This window comes from Caloenas nicobarica, chromosome 16 (genome assembly GCF_036013445.1).
Source record: "Caloenas nicobarica isolate bCalNic1 chromosome 16, bCalNic1.hap1, whole genome shotgun sequence".
Classification (NCBI taxonomy): Eukaryota; Metazoa; Chordata; class Aves; order Columbiformes; family Columbidae; genus Caloenas; species Caloenas nicobarica.
In genome coordinates this window covers 9,258,023-9,273,163 of record NC_088260.1, presented here as the reverse complement: position 1 = coordinate 9,273,163, position 15,141 = coordinate 9,258,023, and the positions used below count along the sequence as shown (strand labels likewise).

Sequence of the window (15,141 nt, the reverse complement as noted above, 5' to 3'; positions counted from 1 at the left end):
TTGAAACAAAATAGGCAAGAAAATACCAAGAAAAGCACAAAACTATACAAGTGAAAAATCCTTTCAACAGTATCTCCATCCTTGTACCCAGGAATCTTTATTAAATAGACGTTGGTTTAAAAAAATATATATAATTTATTTAAAAGTTGCAATCACTCCAGCCTAGAGTAGCTCGTCAAACAACTCTGCTGTAGGCACCATGCAGGTGTTTATGCATTTGCAGGTAGAGCTGCTTGTGCAGTCAGACAGAACCATGAGTTGTCCCACAGCCAGCACCTCTGGAGAGCAGCAGTTCCATCAGGCCCCTGCTCAAGAGCTTTCTAACGGCTCTTCTCTTCACCGGTGGTGGTTTTACATGTGCCAGTAGATGATGCAAGGTCCTCTTTGAGGTAACTGTATCTTTTTTTTTTTTTTTAAGCCAGTTACTGAACTCTGTTCACATTGTCCTTGAAAGGGGAGCAAGATGTGTAATAGCTGACTTCAGATATGATAAGGTTGAGGAATTGACCATTCAGGGGCCATGTCTCTTTGCCATGCTGGGTAGCAGTCCATGACCAATCCTGCTCAGCTGCTTCAGTGCCAAAAAGCATGACCTCCTCAGCTTCCATTCATTCAGGCTCGTTTCTGTGCTCGCTCGTTCTGTTCAAAATTAAAGTTGAGAAGGTGACTGAAGATGCCCTTGTCTCAGAGTCACACAGAAGGGACTTTGGGGAAGCAATGGGACAATTTAATAATCCTTTCTGCTCCAGTCCTCAAACACTGCTAGTCTGCAACTCGAAATCATAATTTTTCAAGTACAGATATTTATCGGGAATCCTTCAACTGGAGAACAGAACACCTGACAAATCATACAGCACGAACAGTCTATTATGGATCCCTAGTCCATCCATTTAGCAAGTTAAATGCTGCCCCTGCTTTTGTCTGAAAGCTCCCAGCCTTCCCACTCATGTATAAAGGAGGGCCAGCAAAAAATGCTTTCCTGGCTTGGAATACCCAACTTCTAGTCAGCATGAACTCTGTAACAAAAAGTTTCATTTCTGCATTTTGTTTGCCTACCTCTGGGTAGCTGCCAAAATCCCAGCTCCAAAGGTAATGAAAAAGGCAGAATAGAAAAGGAAACACCACGAATCATAGAACAGAATCATAGAATCATTTAGCTTGGAAAAGACCCTCAAGATTGAGTCCAACTGTAAATCCAGCACTGCTAAGTCCACCACCAAACCATGTCCTTAAGTGCCACGTTTACAAATCTTTTAAATACCTCCAGGGATGCTGCCTGTCTTTCTTTTAACAAAAAAGATCTTTCTCCCCTCCCCACCCTTTCTGAGTAATGATGCACCCAAAACCACTGCGCACATACTGAAATTTAAATGTCTCAGTAAAAGGATCCTGGACAGTAATACTTGTGCTAGTCATGAGCTGCAATAAACTGCAAGCTGTAGTTTGATTTTTTTTTATCTTCACCCCCATTTCGATTACCTTGACTGTCTTCTCAAGCTTACGCAGAGCTTCCTCATATTGCTGCACCAATGGCTTTAATGAGTTGCCCTTCACCGGGTGCTTCTTTATGTCTCGGATGCCGGCATCCTTCAACATGCGCAGAAACCTACGTTCCTGCGAAACAGAACCGACACGGGAGATGAGACACCCCACTGTCTATCAGCTAGAAAACGAGCATGTTTTGGAATGTGCTGCCTAGCTGGGAAATAACTGAAGTCTCCTCAGCTGGGAAAGGTGGGAAGCAGTATGAACCTTATCTTCCTTACACTCCTCCACGCAGCCTTATCAAACAAATCCCCCACCAACGACGTACCTGAATTCTAAGGACCAAGCTGAAAGCGACACCCGCTTCGCCTGCACGAGCTGTTCTTCCAACTCTGAAAACACAAAAAGTAGCATCAGGTCAGTTTAGCCATTCAGTCACTGCCGTTATCGCCTCCAAGAGTTCAATTCTGAAATTCTCCAGAGTTAAGAAAGTCCGAGTTTTTTAAGGTTAGCACAGCAGGATTGGCCATGCGTCACACAGGATGAACATTTCCAGGGCTCATTTATAGCTGCTGAGCCGCTGCAGTTTTCTGATCATCTAGAAACCTAGCACGTGATTCTGTCCAGGACAGTATTTCTAGCTCCTGTAAAATACATTTTCTAAAATAGGGTGCTAGTTCTCCATTTCAATACTGCATTATGCTGGTGATGCTACGGGCTTAATTTTTATTAGAAAGCTATTTGCATATTAAAGTAAAAAAATGCAAAGCTAGAAACCCTTTTAAATGCATGTCACTTTTGCTAAATATTTCAAAGTAAACCAAGCTCAAACATCTTCCTGTTGTTCCCAGTTGTCTTACCGGTGAATATATGTCCTGATGAACTGTGGCGCATCATAGTTTATTACATAATTCACTCCTTTAATGTCGATCCCTCGTGCAGTGGCATCTGTGCTGATTAACCTGGTTTTAAACATATATATAGTCATACTCAGGTAACATCTCTTGTACTATACACACGCAAGTGAACACAGCAGAACTCTTGCTAATCTCCCTGTGACCCCCGGACATGGCAGCGGCACTGTAAGCCACTCCTTGCTGTCCCTGGCATCATTAGCTGCCCGCAGACCTCTGAGCATCACTAGTCTTGTCACCTACTGTTGTGCATGAGAAGCTACTGTTTCCAGGTTCTCTACACACTTGACACTGAGCCAAACAGTTCCCACCACACTGGACGTTACACACCTGTAGTTATATGAACATTCCATAAGGGCACTGAATACAGACAGAGAGGTGTGAAATTCCAGTAGTCAAGGAGGAAATAAACACAGGGTTTGCATTAAAAAAAAAATCCAGAAGAAAATAAATATTGACCTTCTTCTCAGATACAGTTCCACACAGCTACCAAAATCACAAAGCAAGTCAAACACAGGGATAAAAGTAAATCTGGATGCCAGTCTGATCAGGGATTTCTTTGGCAGGAAGCACTAATACTATATATAGTTCCAGCACCAACATCCATTTTCTTCCAATACGTGCCAGACCCCAAGCACACACATTAAACTTGAGATTTACAGAACTGTATGTGTTTTGGACAACTATATGAGCAAGAAGTTATATTTACTGCTTGTTATAAAATAACAAACAGAAATTCAGATTACGGCTAGATTAGAAAACGCCAGATTACATGCAGGGTCAACAATTCAAAAGTCCCAAATCTCGCAGGCATTCTCTAAACGGCTTCCTGCGTGCTCTGTTTTACAGGGGACCCCAATTAACTGTGTTCTTGGTTCTACCTAGTTTTTCACACTGGAAATATCCCATGTTGGACAACATACAGGAAACTAATTTAAGATGCTCACAGTTGTATTTTGCCTTGCTCAAATTCCTTCATGGCTCTCTGTCTCTCATTTGGAGATAACCGAGAAGAAAATTCAGCCACAGTGACTCCACCGAAGGCTTGAACCAGCAGGAACAATCTGCAGGTAAGTGAGATAGAAACAGTCACTTCATTACTCTGTAACATTACTTGACAGGTACCTACTAGAGTGATCTCATTCTTATACTCACCTGTGAGAAGCTTCCCTGGAGTTGGTAAAGCACAACACGCGGCTAAATTTCATTGTCAGCATGAAATGCAAGAGGAGCAAAGGCTTGGAATTCAGGTCACAAGGCACATAACATTGCTGCAGTCGACAGGGAAGAAGTTCAGAGACAAAAGTTACCTCTTGCAAAAGCTGTCTACTCTGAAACCCACTAGGTTTCCGTAACCCACATAGGCTCGGATGTTTTACAACTAATAGCAGCAACAGCAGAGCCCACAACACCACTCCCTTTAGAACAAGTCACGGAGGATACAGCACAAGGTGGAGACAGGAGACCTGGGCTTTTCTGTTCGCGCGTCTCCATGGCAAGTAACAACACACGCTGCATTCTTGTCTGCAGAGTGCATTCTTGTCTGCAGAGTGACCTGTAGCTACGTGCCTTGAAATGCACGTTATACATAGGGACACCTGGTAAGTGCTACTGTGTTACTTCATACTTCCCCTCCCCATTGCTGGTGAACTTAATTCTGCATGAAGAAAGTTTTAATTAAAAATAACAATCCAGTCTTAACCAAATGTACACTAAGTAATGAAAATAGATGTGCAAAAGTAGAGCTCTCTGGATAATAAATACTCCCAAAGCCACTTTCACCCAGCACCTCTGTAACGCAAGGAATCATAGGAAAGGCATATTTGTTTATAGGGTAAAACCAGAACTAGATAATCCAGAGTTAAACAAATCTTCAAGTATAATTTATACAGGAGAATTAATGTCATACCGATAGCTCCTCGGGTAGTGTGTATTTAGTGTCTTGTTCAGTCTCTGTTCCCTCTCTGAGTGTTTTCTTCTCAGAATAGACAGACGTGAAGAGGCGAGGCTGGAATAAATTCATCTGCTGCAGTTTCTCTGGGTCCTGGGTGAGTGTGGCTGAAAACAGGAGTTTCTGTAAGGGTATCTGAGGATAGCAGGAGCTGAAATAAACAGCACATGGAAACTGAGCTTTGAGGATGTGGCAAAGGAGTTCCCCCACAAGTGCCTTCAGATGATATTATGAGGGAAGCAATTAACTCTTTTTGATGCTCTTATCCTGCTCTGGGCCTTTCCTGCAGGTTCTTTTCACCCCTATTTTATGGTGGAGTTCACAGGCAGAACTGATTAGCATTCTCAACCAACTGCAGAACTGACAGCCATTACCCCTGCACGCATCCTCACATCCTAGTTACCCCTGTCCTCATTCCAGTTGCTTCCTTGGTCGCTGAACTCAGTTTCTGACACATCTCTACCGTGCTGTATGAAAACAGCAGCTGCAGATAGATCATTCCAACAGTTTTCCTTCACATCCATTACTCAGCTTGCCAGAGGGCATTACTAGAGTCACTGTGCAAGTGAATCACAGACTTGCAATACCTGTGCCTTCTTTTGATGCTCCTTTAACCTACTTAAGGAAAGCCTGGAGAATACAATACTTAGGCTTCAGACTAGAAGACATCCTCTAGTATCAGCTATTCACTGTCTTTCTCAAGCTTTGAAAAAGCAGCTGCCTGGCTTTGGCAGACATTTCTCAGAGTGAGCAAGCTTTGGGAGTGCCAGTGAGGGAGTACCGTGAAGCAGAGCAGTGGCATCTACGTGCTGGTGTCCGTGCTACCAGTCCAAAGAAACACATTTGGCAACTTACCTGGCTGCTGTTATAGGCCCTGGTTTGGTCCTCTGAAAAAGTATGTTGGAGACAGAGCCATTTTCTACTTGGAACGCAGCTTTCACAATTTGATTCAGACAGTTCTGGTGCATGTCATCAATCATACGGTCAGCTTCATCCACGATCTGATACACAAGGACAAAAACCACTACTTGTTAAACACTGCCTGGCATTAGGCAGCTTTTATTTTCCTTTTGTAACATTATCATTATCAAATGAAGGCAGAAGTTTCTACCTCAAAACTGAACTTTGCTTTTATTTCAGTGACTCGGTAGCCAGCCTGACATTCAAACTACACACAAGTTCATCTGCACATGAACCCAATCCATGTCTCCAAATAAGAGATACAAATCTCCATATCCTAAATAAGATTGCAACTATGTCTCTGCACAGACTCTTATATGGTGGAAACTACTACAGTCTGATAATTTAACCCGATCTTGACCAACAGGGCTTTGAGTTTGTGTTTGCAAGAGGCTAAGAGAGAAGGGGAAGTGGGCAGATGGGTGGGTGTCACGAGTTGGAACAAAACATCTTGAGACTGTTGCCTGAGGAATCTGGAGTGGAAACCAGGCCTATACAACAGTACCAGCAGAGATTATTTATCTACCATGCAAGAATAAAAGCAGGAATTAGAGCTGTAATGGATCTCACGCTAAGATGGGAGATCTGTGGAGTTGACTCACCAAGAAGCGAAGCTGCGTCAGGCTGAACCCCGGGGTCTGGTTGATGTGATCTGTGAGCCGCCCTGGCGTAGCCACAATAATATCAGCCAGGCTGCAGTAGCCTGTCACTCTGAAAGAACAACCAGCCCATCATTAAGTTTCTCCCTACACCATAAAGGATGTAACAGAGATCCTTGGTCAGCAGACCTTCAGATTTTCCTACTATTTACTTAACTGAGAAGTAATATAATTCAAATATGTGCTTTACTTTGGGAAGCACGCAAAAGCAGTGCTGGACACTAACCCCTCATTTTACACAAAAAACGTAATTCTTCAGTGCTCTTAAAAAAAAAAGCTTAGTTGCAGCAAAACCCCTTAACACTCCTTTGTACCTGTGGGTATAAAAGGTAAACATTTGCATTCTACTCAGCTGGTCAAGAACCCCAAAATCTAGTAATTATTGCATGATGGCATGATACAACTGCCTGTATCTTGACCTTCTGCTTACTGAGATTAAATATTTTACGATAGCTTTAAACTTTATCAAAAGACTTTTCAACCTACTTTTTCTGGACAAGCATTTCCTGCTCCTTTGCAAAAGATTTCTGGCCAGTAATCAGAACGACCTTCAGACCTGTCCCGTCAGCATAAATGTTGAACACTTTACTCACCTGCAAAGAGATGCACTTGGTTAGCCAGAACAAAAATTGGTTAAAGTAATACATACCATTCCACTAACATCAAACCCACTGATGGGTCTTCAACCTGCCTCACAGAACAGCCAAGTCTGGACTGCACCAGCCTCTCCCTCGGCCCAGTTCTGCTCAGGGAGGTGAAGAGCCACATACCTGCTGTGCCAGTTCTTTGGTGGGCAGAACCACCAGAGCTCGTACTTGGCAAACAACACGATCTAGCAGAACCTGCCAAAACAAAGGCCAAATAAGTCCCTGAAAGCAGTGGGGAGAGAAGAGGGTTCTGGTATCTAACCTAGTGAGAAGAGACACATCCTCACGGAGTTTTATGTTTCCATTTTACCCTCCCAACTCCTCATGCTAAGCTTGTCTGAGAAACGGAGTGGGATGCTGAGATGAAGGGGACTCATAAAGCTCCCTCAGCTCTGAGATAAAAACCTGCTGCTTTGCAGCCACAAATTCCTTGGCTTTTTGACCTACTTCTAAGTTCAGGTTTTGCTTCAACAAAAGCAACCCCAGCACTTTCCCGACAGGTATTTCACTGGGGATGAACTCACCTGGACTATAGGTATGACAAAAGACAGGGTTTTACCACTGCCAGTGGGTGCTGAGACGCAGATGTCTTTGGGGCGATATCCTCCCCGCCCCATCAAATACCCATTGGATGCACTCTGGAGAATGGCAGGAATCACCTCTGCCTGCACTGAACAAACATGGAAACAAACATTAACTACAGAATTAACTGGACTAAACCCAGTGCATCCAGACAAGCAGTTATACACAATGAATCTGTTTTCACATCTGTGCTGCTGTTGCTATAGACATGAGAGAAAGAGAGAAATGAGAGAAAGAAATCAAAACCAGTTGTTAAAACAGACACTGTTTTTGCCTGGCTCTTGTACACTCACAGGAGCTCAGCACTGAATATAGAGATTTCCCTCTCCATGAATTCAGCTACTTCTCACACTCAGCTAGGATGTTATTCTGTTAAATATTGTTTTCAACTCATACCTGTCTCCTTGTTCTCACATTAGGATGGCACTGGACAGATTTAAAACTTATGAATATTTGTCTGTAAGCATTGTTTCTTTGAAGTACAAACTACTCTTTCATCAACACAGAATACGCAACACAGCAATGCAGCTTTATCTGCCAAGGAGTAAAATGCACAACACCTATAGGCGCTGGAGTAAGTCAAGCTGTTACCTCAAGCCACCATATTTTGTGGAGCTACATTTATGACTAGATAATCGACTTTAATTACTCAGCCTAGAGATAAAGCTTTGAAACTGAAGGGTTAAAACTGGTACAATCACTTCGATGCATTAAACTTGTTTTTGTTTCATGTTTTACTTCACTAACTACATAAGACACACAACGAGAGACTGCAGGAACTATGTAAGTCAGTTTAGAAAGACACAAAAGCACAATCAAGGTACCTGGAAAAAAGGACTCTATCCCATTCACCTGCAGCCTTTTCAACAGCCTGGGATGAATTCCCGGGACATGTCCGACTGGAACTAGATTATCTTTGATACGTTTTTGCACTAGTTTGGGCTGAGCAAGCCACTGCGGTAAGAAGGGCTGAACCTGAGGTGAAGGAAAGCAGAATAACAAAGTGTTCCTGCCATCAAACAGACAATGCCATATATAAATATGCTGTCAAGATGCATGTTCCTTCCTGGTCACCATCAAAATTCAGTCAAGCTAGTTACCTTCTGCACTGACTTTTTGTCATAGTCTCCAAGAACCACCAAACTGGAGGGGGGAGGTTTTGCCTCTTCTCCTGAGGCTGCTACAGATGGCTCGTCCTTTGTGCTTTGATTTCCTTCAGCTCTTTCACTGTCCCCTTTCTTCCTTTCTTCAGCTGCCTCTGTTTCCTCATCCCTCTCCTTCCTTTTAGAAGACTTAAAGTTGCTTCTGTTTTCCTGTTGTTTGGTGTCTTCTTCAGAATCTGGAATTTGGATAACAGGAATATAAAGTGACAGGTCAGAACGTACTATAGAAAAGGGATGCAGGCAATACTTTACAATGTAGGACTTAAAAAATAACTTCCAAGCTCCTCTTTCTTCCTAAATCCAAGTGCAAATGCCAAACATTTCTTTGTTGGTATGGATGCAACTGAAGACTGAGGTGACACGCTTCCCTCCTTCCCTTACACTAAACTGATCCTCGAAGTTTACAATATGGGGCTTTCATCTAAAAAAGGAATTACTTTGGGGACATAACAAGCACAGGAAAGCAGAAATTATCACCATGCAAATTTGACAAGTTACTCAAAGGGCAAACTGTGTCTACTTCTCTGTTGAGAACTGTCGACCACAACAAAGTGAAATCCTACAGCCTCAGTTTATCATTACCTGTTCCAGTTCCCTCTTGCGGCACTTGGGATTTTCTTCTGTTTTCTTTTTTCCTCTTGGAGGGAGTGCTGCCACCTGCTGCCACCCCGCTGTCCGCCCTTTCCTCGGAAGAGCTGCGGGGCTGTTGTTTCTTCTCCAGCTTCCCCCGGCCCTGCGCACGGGGCCGCTCCTCGCTCTCCCGGCTCCTCTTTCTCTTTCGCCGCCCCGGCTCAGCCCCGGCCCGTTCGCCTCCATCCCCCTCGGGCTGCGCCTCCTCCCGCTTCTTCAGCTGCCGGGCCCTCGCCTGCTGCCGCAGCCTCTCCAGCAGCACCCGAGCCCGGTTCTCCGCCTCGGCCCCGTCCTCCCGCTGCTCCTCATCCCCGCCGTACCTGGAACAGCGCAAACTTCCTCAGGCACCCGCCGCCCGCACCAGGCCCGGCCGGCCCAGCACCCCCCGCCCGGGCCCGTGGTGCGAAGGGACGCCGGGGAGCTGCTCCCGCAGCCAGACCCGACCCTGCCCCGAGCCCCGGGCTGGGCCCGAGCCCTGACCCGGGCCTGAGTCCCGGGCTGAGCTCAACGCTGTACCTGTTGATGCAGAACAGCGCCATGGCCGCGCCGCCCGGGCGCACGGAGATGACGTCACGGAGGCCGCGTGGCGCGGCGGAAGGCTCCGGAAGGCGGGAGGGGCGGCGCCGCGCGCACGCTGAGGTGAGGAGGGAGCGCGGGAAGAGGGACAGCGCGGGGTGACGAAAGTGTCCTGGTCGCGGCTCCTGCAGCCCCGGAACAGCTCAGCATCACCCCGGGGACAGGCGGGCAGAGGACAGCACAGGCCGCGGCCCAGCAGGCCGCACCCGGTGCCTGAGGGACGCGGCCTCAGCAACGCGGCCAGCAGCGTTTGGACTCGGGAAGGAACAGCACTCCTTGTGTGCTTGCTTGGCCCCACAAGGGTGGCACGCTCCTAGAGGGAAGCCTCCCCAAAGCAGCACGCACAGGGCTGGCCCAAGGACTGCTTCTGCTGTGGCCTTGGAGGGGACAGAAAACAAACCCAAACCTCTGAGCAGCAAGAAACCCTGAAGGCATCTACAGCCCCTGGGGCCCAGCGAGGTACAAGTCACCCTGCAGTGCTGTGAGGCACCCGCCACTCGGTCTGACCACGCTGTGAAATACCCTGTCTGAGGAACAGAAGCAAACCCGAAGTGTTCCTTTTGTTTGCTTCAGCAGAGCGCAACATATGTTGCTGACGGCACAGCACCATCCCCAACCTGCCAAAGCCTACACCAGACAGCTTACTTCTAAATCTTTATTTGTTTTCTACACAGAGAAAACAGAGGAATGTCAAAGCAGCAATATTTAAACACACTAGCACGGAGCTATCAATATGTGAGTGTACAAAATGCAACATGGGGCCATTTGTGCGGTGGTCTCTGCTAAAGGGCCGGATGGGGGTAGGTCCGGGAGCAGCCTCTTCACAGACAAGAGAGCTCTACGCAAAGGTGGAGCCATTCCAGCCCACGTTGGCAGCATTCATGTCAAAGTAGTTGACGTACACCCTGCCAAAGAGACACAGAAGCACACAATAAGTATTTATTATGTACTCTATATAAAGTAATGAGACAAGACAACATGATTGTGGGGTAGTGCTTCCTGTTCCTCAGAAGAAATGTCAAGCTTTGTTTTTATGGAAATCTAGCTGACTTCTCTGGCAGAGCCTCCAACAGGCAATATTCTTTAGAGTCCCTGGAACTGTACTTCTGCCTTTTTTAAAATACCAACTCTTCTTCAGTCAGGGTCTGCTCAGGCACCAGACAGCGTTTGGTCAGCAGCTTGTCAGCAGAATTTTCAGAGATCAAAACCTTTTGTTCCCGAGCGCTGCAGTTCCTCACACAGGTCAAACAGGCAGCCTTACAAAAGCCAAGCAGGTCCTCAGGGCTGGCTCTGCACTTCTCACTTCCAGACCCAGCACATCAGTGGCAGCAGGTTCTTGCTGTCTCACTGCTGCACAGACACTCTCCCAAGGCCCCATGGCCTGTGAGGGAGCTGGTCACAGCCTGCTGGTTTCTACTTTGCCCATCAGCTCCAGCCTGTTACTGCTCCCACCTTGTGCCTCCAGCCTCCCATCACTGAAGGACATCACACCTCAGCAGCAAAAAAGCACCCTGTACAACTTGTTGGTCCTCTGGAGTACTCAGAGAATAGGAAGCCATTTAACAGAGGGCTCTCAAGGGAAAGATCAAACTCTTAAGTGAAAACACTACAAATTATCACTTTGTATTTTCTCAATCACATGGACTTATTCCTGCCTTTTTCTATTTTTAAAGGAACTTAAAGCGGTTTCAGAGACCCACTTAACAACATCATGTCCCAGCCTTACCTGTCTGCAGATACATGCAAGTGCTTAGAGATGAGATCACACAGGAGCTTGGTGTAGGTCTTGTTCTGCTGCCCTCCGATTTTGCCAATGCTATACAGGCTGCAGAGTGCGCAGGGGTCAGTGGAGCCCCCAAAGGACATTATCTGATCAGGTATGATGTGCACAGCGATGTACTGCAGGAAGAGAGCAAACATTAACAGCGTATTTCACCTTCCCTCTCCCGATGCAAACTTGCTTTAGGTACCAACTTTGAGCAGTGCGGTTGCGTGCTGTACGTGCCCAGGCCCATGGCAGCGCACGCTGCAGGGATCCCCCAGCCTGGCTCTCAGCTTTAGGAACAAGGGTTGTGCTCGTGTAAAGCCGCAGGCAGGACGGGAGCTCCTGCCCACCACAGCACGGCTGCTGCGCAGGGCAAAGTGCACACAGCTGGGGAAAAAGGCCTTCAAACGGTGTGTGTGTCACACCCTCAAATCACTGACAAGACACCCAGCCTGTCTGCAGTTCAGCCTTATCGGGCTTTGGTTTCTCAGGCTGCGGCAGCCTGGCCTGAGAGCCGCCGTACCTGACCCGGGATAACCTGGAGTAGCCCGGAGCAGAGCTCCCCGAGCTGTTCCCGGCTCTGCCAGAGCCTCGCTGGCCTGGCAGACACCAGCCCCGTCCCCCATCGTGCCGCTGGCACAGCTCCGCGGCTGAAATCCCATCTCCCGGGCACAAGCACAGGCAAGTCTCCGCCCTTGTAGCTGTTGGAGCACCGAGATTCCTGCAGGTCAGACTGCTGCTCCGGGAGCCGCCCGGGCTGGGGCCGCAGGGCAACCCAGCCGGGGGAGCGGACACCAGCGCTTCCTCCCGGGCCGCACAGAGCGGGCGCAGCCCCGCGGCCGCCCCGCCGGCTCTCCCCTCCTTGCCGGGCGCCACGCACGCGTTCGCCCCGCTTCCAGCCCACCCCCGGGCCCGGGGCTTCCCCCGCGGCCCTTCCAGCTCCGGTAGCGCCGGCCGCCCTCACCTGCGCGGGCTTGCCGGTGGCCTTGGCCAGCTGCTGGGTGAGCTCGCCCAGCAGGCTGTCGGGCACGGCGTCCTTGCAGACGTTGGTCTGGATGGTGAACATGGGCATGGTGGCGGCGGCGGGGGGGCCGATGGCGGGAGCGGAGAGGCGGAAACGGCGAGACCGGTGGCGGCAGAATGGAGCGAGGAGGCGGCGGCGGCGCTTTTAGTGCGCGGGGCCGCGCCGGCCTTAAAGGGACCGCGGCCGGCGGGGCGGGGAGAGGAAGGGGGAGACGGGACTGGCCCCTCCGGCTGCTGCCCTTGCTGCGGGTTAGGGCCTCCCTCCCGCCGCAGCGTTCCGGGCACAACTCCCCCCGCTTTCCGCCGTTATTCGCGTGCTTTGTTACTACCACCGAGCATTTTTTGAAGTTCTGTTGTAGTGCTCCTGCCTGGCACTGCGCCCTGCTGCGCTGGGCAGTTCGTACATAACCTGGTATCCACGCATGTGGTGCTACCGCTGTAGGTTTTGCAGGATCAGGGCCAAAAGGGGCTACAGGCCCTAGCTTGGCAGTTGGAAAAAGGGATCTTTGCCCTGGCTCCGAAGGGAATTTTTTCCTTTTGCAAAATAAAAGCACATTTGTACGTTTTTTGTTTTAACTGTGTGTATAGCTTTAACACAATGTAGGCAGAAACGTCTGACTTGCTGGCATGTTAATTATTCTTTAAGGTTTTTCAATCAAATTGAAAGTGATCTATTACTCCGGGACAGCATCCTTATTTTCACATTGTATTTCTCTACTCGAAAAAGGCAGAAGTGATCTCTTTTTTTTTCGTAGAAACGAAATGGTGCATGTCTATTCGGAGGTGAGATGCAGGCTGGGAGATGAGCCTTACACTGGGCTGTGTGATGCGATGCACGTAGGCTGCAGAGGGCTTGACTCCCCACCCTACCTCGTATGCTGCCGTGACTTGCAATGACTCAGGGTAGGCTGAAGAGAATCAGGCCCAGACCTCTCCATGCAGATATTTTATACACAGGAATTGAGCATGTGTTAATTTTTAACAAAGTCCAAGCACTGCTGCTGCTAGAAATCTTGACGATGTGTATGTGTTACACGTGTGAACACGCATAGCTCTGAACAAAGAGTAAGGGATAGTATTGTATGGGGGGGCTTTGGAGTGGCACAGGCTATAACACTGAGGACTGGCAGGACTGGAGCATTTATTTTTTTTAGCGACTGACAGTGCTATTAAGAACTAATATTGTCGGTTCCCTGCTGTTGTGTAGTGCCACTTATTCCTCCCACCTTCCTGCCTCCCAGAGTTGTTGCATGGAGGTGGGGTGGGGATTCTGGCACCACCGCTGTGCTTGCTCTGTGGGCGGCCTGGCCAAAAGTAGCAAAGCGTGGGCATTGCTGCCACAGAGTGGCGAGACATCTGCAATTTTATTCTCCTTTGGCTCCTTGACTAAGGAAAATGCAGTGCATACATTTTCATAGCTTCTAAAAATGCATTTTTAGAAGTTAACTGAATACCAACGTACTTCTGCATACCCCTCAAGCAATTGCACCACACTTATGCATTCATGATACATTTTCTGGATGTACAGCATCTGTTTTAAAATGGAATTGCCTGTGATTAAAATAAGAACAATGAAGAAATGTGTCTAAGACAAAAAACTGAGAGGTAAAATGTTTTACAGAAATATACCAAAGAGCATTCTGATGATGTACCAGAGACAGAAGCAAAGGCAGCTTTTACGTTCCCTGTTAGAGAGTATACTTGTTAGCAAGTGGAGGTGGTCTTAATTGTACTTGTGCCATGAGGTACCTTAGGAACACACATTTCAGGGTCTGGATGCTCTGAGATTAACTCTGAAAGCATCTTGCATAGAAAGGCTTCAGAAGACCTGTGGGGCAGGCTGAAGCTTTCCTGGAGTGTGACTGCAAATAGCTGAGCCGGGGCATTCACAGGTTGCAGTTGTATTAGTACATACCCAGCTACATCCCAGTCAAAACCAGAGCACCTGGAGCAGGGAGGAGGAACTGGGAGAGCAGCAGAGAATGCTGGTGCTGTGGCTCCAAGAACAGGCAGAGGCAGCATTCTCTGAGCGAGTGGCTCTATGAAAGCAGATTGATTTCTGGAGAAGGAAACTGCCTTCTCACAGAAGGTCCTGCTGTGTTTAGGGCCTTTGTAGCCATTCTGCCAAAAGAATACATACCTCATGGCATGTCTCAATGGGCAACTTGGCAAGGCTTTAAGTGAACAGTATTTAATACAATATACTGTATTTAGATACTAAGTAGCACATTGCTTTATTGACTGTGCTGCCTTGATTCACCCAAGCAGCTTTAATTTGTTACCCCAACAAAGCATTTTTTGCAGGTTGAGGTGCAGGCTTGTATTTAAAGACTGTGGTTGCAAAGCAAAGCTGTGATAGGGGCAAAATGGGATGTTCACAATAGAGCTCAAACAGGGGTGAGATGGGGTTGGTTCTTCTAGAAAAAAAAAAGAAGTCACAATACACCCAACTTTAGAGATTCAGGGAACATATCTGTACTCCATCTTTTTATTTTACTTTGGAAAAAAATGATCTTATCTGATGCAAGGCTTGAATAATAAATATTTATATGTAAATCTTCCTTTCATAATTAATTCACCGCTTTGGCCTCTGGGAATGTCTCACTGTGCCTCTGCCTCATTTTGAGCTGTGCTCTAATCTTCACTGTCACTGCAAATTGTTCAGTGGATGAAAATGGGAGGGCAGAACAGTGAATGGTGGGTTTTTCCACTTAGTCCCTCTGCCTATGCTGTGCCCCGAGGGATGCACAGCACAAGTGTTTCTGCTGAGCAGCTGTATGTCCATG

At 47.6% G+C, this 15,141-nt stretch overlaps 2 protein-coding genes across 2 annotated transcripts; both read right to left on the bottom strand.

The window, feature by feature from the left end:
- Window positions 1–94: 94 nt before the first annotated feature.
- On the bottom strand, window positions 95–9,542 carry DDX51 (DEAD-box helicase 51). Its single transcript, XM_065646376.1, has 16 exons — window positions 9,508–9,542; window positions 8,944–9,311; window positions 8,299–8,537; window positions 8,023–8,173; window positions 7,141–7,286; window positions 6,740–6,811; window positions 6,456–6,562; window positions 5,913–6,021; window positions 5,206–5,351; window positions 4,309–4,501; window positions 3,555–3,670; window positions 3,347–3,463; window positions 2,346–2,447; window positions 1,814–1,877; window positions 1,480–1,614; window positions 95–639 (listed from the first exon to the last, which is right to left on the bottom strand). Exons 1-16 carry the CDS (start codon window positions 9,528–9,530, stop codon window positions 613–615), a joined length of 2,115 nt encoding a protein of 704 aa, XP_065502448.1. The 5' UTR covers window positions 9,531–9,542; the 3' UTR covers window positions 95–612.
- Window positions 9,543–10,208: 666 nt separating this feature from the next.
- Window positions 10,209–12,589, bottom strand: LOC135995326 (macrophage migration inhibitory factor). The gene is made up of 3 exons (XM_065646569.1): window positions 12,297–12,589; window positions 11,294–11,466; window positions 10,209–10,472 (listed from the first exon to the last, which is right to left on the bottom strand). The coding sequence occupies exons 1-3, from the start codon at window positions 12,402–12,404 to the stop codon at window positions 10,406–10,408; spliced, it is 348 nt and encodes a 115-aa protein (XP_065502641.1). The 5' UTR covers window positions 12,405–12,589; the 3' UTR covers window positions 10,209–10,405.
- Between the last annotated feature and the right edge of the window lie 2,552 nt (window positions 12,590–15,141).

Bases quoted from the DNA above. Each gene is read 5' to 3' on its own strand.
- DDX51 (XM_065646376.1), bottom strand. From the start codon at position 9,530: ATGGCGCTGTTCTGCATCAACAG. The intron at 5,352-5,912 runs GTGAGTCAACTC...CTTGTGTATCAG, and splicing joins TGACGCAGCTTCGCTTCTTG to ATCGTGGATGAAGCTGACCG. The intron at 2,448-3,346 runs GTGAGCATCTTA...GTTTAAAACCAG, and splicing joins GAGCAAGGCAAAATACAACT to GTTAATCAGCACAGATGCCA.
- LOC135995326 (XM_065646569.1), bottom strand. From the start codon at position 12,404: ATGCCCATGTTCACCATCCAGACCAACGTCTGCAAGGACGCCGTGCCC. The intron at 11,467-12,296 runs GTGAGGGCGGCC...CTCTTCCTGCAG, and splicing joins CCACCGGCAAGCCCGCGCAG to TACATCGCTGTGCACATCAT. The intron at 10,473-11,293 runs GTAAGGCTGGGA...TCTCTTTGGCAG, and splicing joins TTGCATGTATCTGCAGACAG to GGTGTACGTCAACTACTTTG.